The 5177-nt window shown below is 31.7% G+C and overlaps 1 protein-coding gene across 2 annotated transcripts; it reads left to right on the top strand.

Annotated features, from left to right (window-relative positions):
- The first annotated feature begins 1229 nt into the window (after positions 1-1229).
- On the top strand, positions 1230-2694 carry LOC150036615 (uncharacterized). Of its 2 annotated transcripts, none has more exons than XM_090313427.1 (3): positions 1230-1421; positions 2187-2227; positions 2317-2694. In XM_090313427.1, the coding sequence occupies exons 1-3, from the start codon at positions 1340-1342 to the stop codon at positions 2593-2595; spliced, it is 402 nt and encodes a 133-aa protein (XP_090169553.1). In that variant the 5' UTR covers positions 1230-1339; the 3' UTR covers positions 2596-2694. The 2 variants fall into 2 exon arrangements, with proteins under 2 accessions (XP_090169553.1, XP_090169552.1); XM_090313426.1 differs by having other exon boundaries at positions 2184-2227.
- The last annotated feature ends 2483 nt before the right edge of the window (positions 2695-5177 follow it).

The raw sequence follows: 5177 nt of genomic DNA, 5'->3' as shown, positions 1-5177 counted from the left end.
TGTAAAATATTTGATTGTCTTGATATGTAAGAGGGGAAGGGGGAAGGGGAAACACGTTGAAATTAAAATATAATAAAGGTACAAATTCCAAGAAACAAATATGAAAAAGATAAATAAATAAAACTAAAGTTTGGCATTGAGAAAATAAAATAAAGAGAGAGGGCGAAAAGTCCATCTAGAGTTTGTTTGGATCCATAAAAATGGCTTTCCCTCGTTCATCCCACAACGTTAGACAAAGGGAACAACAACAAAATTAATTTTCCTTCCTTTCCACGTTAACTTTAATTATATACACTAATGTATTACTTACTCCCAAAAGAAAATATTATCAAAATCCATTGCTATAGTTTATTAATACAAATAATAATACAAGAAAATTGATTTCCGTCTACGCTTTTTCTCCTGGCACCACACACCTATCGTCGGGAGGAAAACGTTATACGTTGTCATGCGACTTCAATAAATTTTGACGAATTTTTATTAACGCTTCTTGACAATGAAAAATTTATGAATCCTTGTAGTCAAAGATGTTGTCATGCACCTTCAACAATAACTCAGCTTGGTTGGCATTTTGAATCAAATTTTAAATAATTCAGACCTCTCACATTTATACATTCAAAGAAGTGGTTCTTAGGGTTAATTAGTTTCCTTTTATGGACCCTAAAGTTTAAAATACTACATGTTTACCTTCAAGTTTTGAGTTTAGTTTTCATTTGATCTTTAAGTTTCAATATTTTACTGTTTTACTTTCGAATTTTTACTAATGCTCACTTTGTTCTTTTCTTTTTTAATAGATTACTTTATTTCTCAAGTACTATCCCAATAAATGAGGTTATACATCGATAAGAAATACAAAGGTGGTTGAACAACTCAAATTTGAACCTAATTTTTAGACTTAAAACTAAAACGGAAATACTTGTCTCAAATATAGGGACAAATAAGGTTTTTTCTTTAAGAAAGAAATACACTTAAAACACATGGGGTTTGCACCAACATTAATGCCGATACAATAACAAAAATTAAAATTAAAAGAGTGAGATTTTCTAAACTTCATATTGAAATGAGTTGAATGTGGAAGTTTTTTTGGATTTCAAAGCATGAAAAATCAGAGGGATGTTGGAGACAAGAGTCCCATAGATTTGACTAAACCCCAACCCCAAACCCCTTCACTCTTTTCTATATATCTCCTTATTGTCTTCTTCTATAACTCCTCTCCACAAAGAAACAAAACCAAAACTACAAAACCCTAATTAAACCTTCCCTTCTTTCTTCCTCTCTCACCATTTTTTGTATTATCACTTGTTTTCTTTATTCTCAACAATTTAACAACCCAAAAGATATGGCCTTTGTTAGGTTTGCTTGCTTTTTGCTGGTTGTTCTTCCTGTCACATCACTTTCAATCATCAAGTTTCATCAAGAAGGTATCTCTCTATCATTCATTCTTAATGGTTTATGTTTATGAGTCTTAATTCTCTTGATTTGTATTTTTCTTTCCTGAACTTTTTCCTTTTCTATTTATTCTTCCATTCACTTTTGTAGTAAAAGTAGGCTGGTTATTCAATAAAAATACTCAAAACAATACATACAATTCTTTAACCTCAAATGGGGTTGGGAATTGAATTGAGAATATGTTTTTCCATTTGTTTATTAAAAAAAAAAAATTAATCTCAACTGCAATTTAATCTTTAGATTCAATGCAATATGCAAATTTACAAGTGGAGATTTGAATCTCTTTAGTTTTTTGATTGATGATATATATATATATATCAGTTGACAAAGTGATTTATTAATATATGTTAAAAATGTTGTATTTTGTAATCTTGTAGTAATTTTTTTACTAATACAATTAAACGTATTTTCTTATAATACATTATGTAGTAATTATTGTATAAGCTTATCAAAGACCCATTGCAATATGCAAATTTGCAAGTGAAGATTTTAACTTCTTTTACATTTTAGTGAAGAGATATATACACTTTTTAACCAATGGAGCACTATGCTCTAGTTGAGGCAATAGTAGTTTGTTAATATTATTGTTATACTGTTGCAATTATACTCTTGTAGCAATTTCTTGACTTGTACAATTAATGTACTTTCTTGTAGTGTATTCTTTTAGCTTTTTTTTCCTTCTTGTTTTTTTTTTTTTGCCTATAATCCTTTTTTTTTTTTTTTTTCTGGCTTAGAAGACAGAGATGCAGCTCAAGATAGTTTTGGTTCACTTAAAATGGTAAGTAAAGATGTACATACACACACACAAAATATAATTATTAATGTATGTCAATAATCTCTCTTTTTTTTTCCTTAACTTTTCTTTAGGAACTTTTGAGGAACAACATTGGAGGAAGAAGATTAGGAGTAGTGAAAGACCTAATGGAATTGGAAAATAGCAAAAACTTGGGAGGTGGGTCTGAAGAGAAGATTTCAAAGATGGTTTTTTCAAGTTCTTTCAATGAATTAGAAAGTCATGGCAAAAAGAAGAATAATAAGAAGATTTCAAGTTTAGAAAGAAAGAAACTGGGAAGTGGGTCAACAGTAGTTGTTTACAATAATGCTGATTATTTGAGTTATATGCATCACCCACCAAAACATAACTAATGATGGGGAAAAAAAAGAAATGAACTTTGAAGCTTTGAGTTCTTAAAGTTTTGCTAATATAAAACATCATATATATATATATATATATCCAATTTTCATATCTCCTTATAATATGTATGTTATATATGAGTTTCACTATATGTAGTCAACAAATTAAACTAAGTTTTAGTTTTTTTTTTTTCTTTCTTGAGTTTTTACTCCTTTTCATTAATATCAAAACTAGCTTTTGTAGCAAACTTTACGGAGATTGTATTTCTATATATCTCTTGTAACAGTGAAATTGTTGTTGTTACTTATATACATATGTTATTTATCAATTTTTTTTTTTTTTTTTCAATAGTTATGGTATGCAAGATGTGTTATTTTTTTCGTTCAAGTGATCAAAAGAGAGAGCCCTAATCAAGTTTAGAGACCAATTGATTTCAGAGTATTTACTCAAATATTTTCCCTGTATTCAAGATGAGGCAGACGATGCCAATTTATATACAATTACCCCTCTAGGGTTTCAAATAATAACAAATAAATTAATAAAAAAATGATATAAGAAATGAAAGGACAGCTAGCCAACAAAGGAATAATCACAAGATGAATTCTGTTATGAAGGAATCATTACAAACATATTTTCCTTTTTATCTTCCTTCTATGACTCTTGTATCAGACGTGGCATCTTTGCCTTAAGGTGATACTCTTAGACTCTTTGACTTGTCCAAGTCAGCACTCTGTCTATAGCCCTAAGAAAATAAAATATTTAGAACATTTTACTTATGTATATGGTTAATTACCACAATTATCTTGAACAATTGAAATAAACTTGGCGTGAATTAACACCAGATGTATTAGAGATTTACAAGTGAGAGAGAAAAAATAAAATAAAATAAGCAATATTTTTATTTGACTCAAAAGGTGATTTTAATTTAATGTGTGAATTTGTTTATTTTGTGCTATAAAATTGTTAGTAATATAAACAAAATAATTCTTTTGAGATCAATATTGCATACGTGCATGGACAAAAAGTCAATGTTGATCCATGTTCAATTTAGTCATATATTGCACATATTGTATTTTTGGAGGCCCCAATATCATTGTACATCTTCCAGCCCAAAATACTATTTGCAAAAATATACTTAACAAACCCAAAAGAAATTATATGGTCCAAATACTATTTACGAATATAGAAAAATTGATAGGATGGAGAATCACGCAATGGAAACTATCAGAATCAATAAGCACTATATTACATTTAATTTGAGTTCTAAAAGTATGTAAAACCAAATTTTAAAGAAGAGGGTTTCAAGAACATCACACTGATGACATGCAGAAATGCATGTATCTTAGGCCTTTTATTTAGAATTATGAGGACTGTTAAGTAGAATATGCGGCAATTATATTAGGAATTCATAAGAAATTGAGCTTGTGGCGTTCAACATTAAAAATCTCAGCAAACTCATTATTATGCGTTATTATGTGTTCAATTGTCTATTTTTGTAGCTAACGTAGAAAGTGGACACAAACGCAGAAATCGGACTACCGCATACGGAGAAACTCTCCACCGCAAAGCCGAACGCGTTCGATCAATGCATGGATGTTGTAGTAATTAGTCGCATGCATCCATCACATGGAAGTTGCGCTCATCAAGCGATTGCGGTCATCGTGTAGAGTTGCGATATTAAGCGAATGCGATCACTGCATGATTGCGGCTACATGATAACACATGATAAAGGGATCAATGCAAGGTTCGTGAAATGAACACATTAACACATCTCTCAGAAAAATAAAAAAGATGATGTTGACATCTCACCTACCACACCGTTAGCAGTTGAGGTTCAGAAAGGACTAAACGCGCTGCAAATGTCAGAATCAGAGCAGTCTATAAATGTTGTCGGCGATCCAGGCTCTATATAAAGAACCTGATGAGTAGAATTCCAACTTGTCTGGGGATTACCCTTGCAACCCCGGGTTTTCCCTGCAATCCAGACAAATGCATGAGAAGAAGCTTGAGAGTTCTTCACCTCCTTCATCCATTTCGAGTGACGACTGAAGCCTTCGATCGGAGCTAGATCTTGGGACAGTCAGCTCCACCGCCCATCCATGGCACCACTGGCAGCCTTGACGCACATTCGCTGGAAGCAAGTTTTTGCTTCCAGTTGGTCATTTCATTTTCTCTTCTTTTCTTATATTGTATTGTATTACATTTTGTGATTAAGGAATTAATACATTATGTGTTCAATGCATTTCTGTATTTCCTTCAATTCCATCTCCACCTTTCTTTACTTAGCATCCATAACTTCACATCACTTAGTGAGATTGCTAGAGTATCACATACTTATTCATGTGGATTAAAGATATGAAGCATGTAGCAAACCACCAGAAGGCGTGTGTTGCGTGAGTGTGTGAGAAAATCTTATTTGCTTAGTGTGAAGCTGTAGCACGCTTGTCCATGAGTAGAGTCAGCAACAACTAACTGCCCAAGAGGGTAAGTAGTGGTCACATTAAGAAATGTAAGCAAGTATTCACTAGGGATAGGAATAATCTTACATTAACCAAGTTCATGCGATTACCTTGTCTTATGTATGCGCCCATTG

The sequence above is a fragment of the Benincasa hispida genome, chromosome 4 (genome assembly GCF_027475165.1).
Source record: "Benincasa hispida cultivar pf3 chromosome 4, pf3_genome.v1.1, whole genome shotgun sequence".
NCBI classification, from domain to species: domain Eukaryota; kingdom Viridiplantae; phylum Streptophyta; class Magnoliopsida; order Cucurbitales; family Cucurbitaceae; genus Benincasa; species Benincasa hispida.
This window is presented reverse-complemented; position numbering and strand designations above follow the sequence as displayed.

Coding starts and splice junctions, on each gene's coding strand:
- LOC150036615 (XM_090313426.1), top strand. CDS start 1,340: ATGGCCTTTGTTAGGTTTGCTTGCTTTTTGCTGGTTGTTCTTCCTGTC. Junction 1,422..2,183: donor CATCAAGTTTCATCAAGAAG/GTATCTCTCTAT, acceptor TTTCTGGCTTAG/AAGACAGAGATGCAGCTCAA. Junction 2,228..2,316: donor GTTTTGGTTCACTTAAAATG/GTAAGTAAAGAT, acceptor ACTTTTCTTTAG/GAACTTTTGAGGAACAACAT.